At 58.6% G+C, this 945-nt stretch overlaps 1 protein-coding gene across 1 annotated transcript in view; it reads right to left on the bottom strand.

Moving 5' to 3' along the window:
- Positions 1–945, bottom strand: part of SLC12A9 (solute carrier family 12 member 9) — a 13461-nt gene that overhangs the window by 9507 nt on the left and 3009 nt on the right. The window contains exon 5 of the mRNA XM_004705603.4: positions 692–823. Within this exon, the coding sequence (XP_004705660.1) occupies positions 692–823 (132 nt within the window). The remainder of the gene's footprint in view (positions 1–691; positions 824–945) is intronic.

Below are 945 nucleotides of genomic sequence, written 5' to 3'. Positions count from 1 at the left end.
CTCCCCAGACCCCTCCCTGTGTCCCGGGCTGAGGGTTAGCTCTTGCTGTGTCAATTCTAGAAGGATCTGCCTCATCTCTGCAACTAGAGGCCTAAAAACAAGGATGCTACTTGGGGGACTAAGGTGGGGCTGACCCACTCCACGCATTCTCAATCGCCTCATGGGCAGGTGCAAGTTGGACACTGCATAAGGACGGACTGAAGCAGAATCGATCGATGCGTCTGAATTGCGACTCTGGCAAAGACTACTGAAAGTACCGCGGCTTGCAAAAAGGACAAACAGCAAAGAGCTGTCTTGGAAAATGTGCAGCCAGAGGCAAGGATGGCGAGACTGCGTCTCACAAACTTACACCAGACCCTGGAGAAGGCCCTCATGCTGGGTAAAGTGGAGGGGCAGCAAAAGAAAGGCCCTCAAGGGGGGGATCGACAAGGTGGCTGCCACAATGAGCTCTGGTACAGGACCCATCGAGAGGACGGGGCACCTGACACCCAGCTCCCGGGGGCAAGGGCAGTGGCTGAGACGGCTACATCACATGCGGGAGACAGACACCAGCAGGGCCTTGAGAACTTCAAGCTATGGGCCACTCCGCCCTTCTCCAGGAGAGAGAGGGCTTCTCACCCCATGGCCCCAGCAACCCCGGGGGCCCTGCAAAGCCACAGGGCTGCCCAGATGAGACAGGGGGCCCACAGACCAGCCCCGAAGACGTCAAGCACAGCCTCCACCAGCCCCAGCACGTAGACGGCACAGCCACAGACGTTTGCCAGGTAGAACATGAGCCCGATGCTGCCCCCGACCTCGGGCCCCAGCGTCCGGCTGATCATGACTAAAAGTGGAAGCAGAGGGTGAGTGTTAAGGGAAAAGAAACTGAAGCGGAGCAGGAGGAAGCCCCCACCCCACCCCAACAATGCCCCCTTACCCAAAGGCAGAAACTCTCCCCATTCTCCC

Source organism: Echinops telfairi, unplaced genomic scaffold, assembly GCF_000313985.2.
Source record: "Echinops telfairi isolate 266 unplaced genomic scaffold, ASM31398v2 ScPeMD7_5;HRSCAF=22, whole genome shotgun sequence".
Lineage (NCBI taxonomy): Eukaryota > Metazoa > Chordata > Mammalia > Afrosoricida > Tenrecidae > Echinops > Echinops telfairi.
This window is presented reverse-complemented; position numbering and strand designations above follow the sequence as displayed.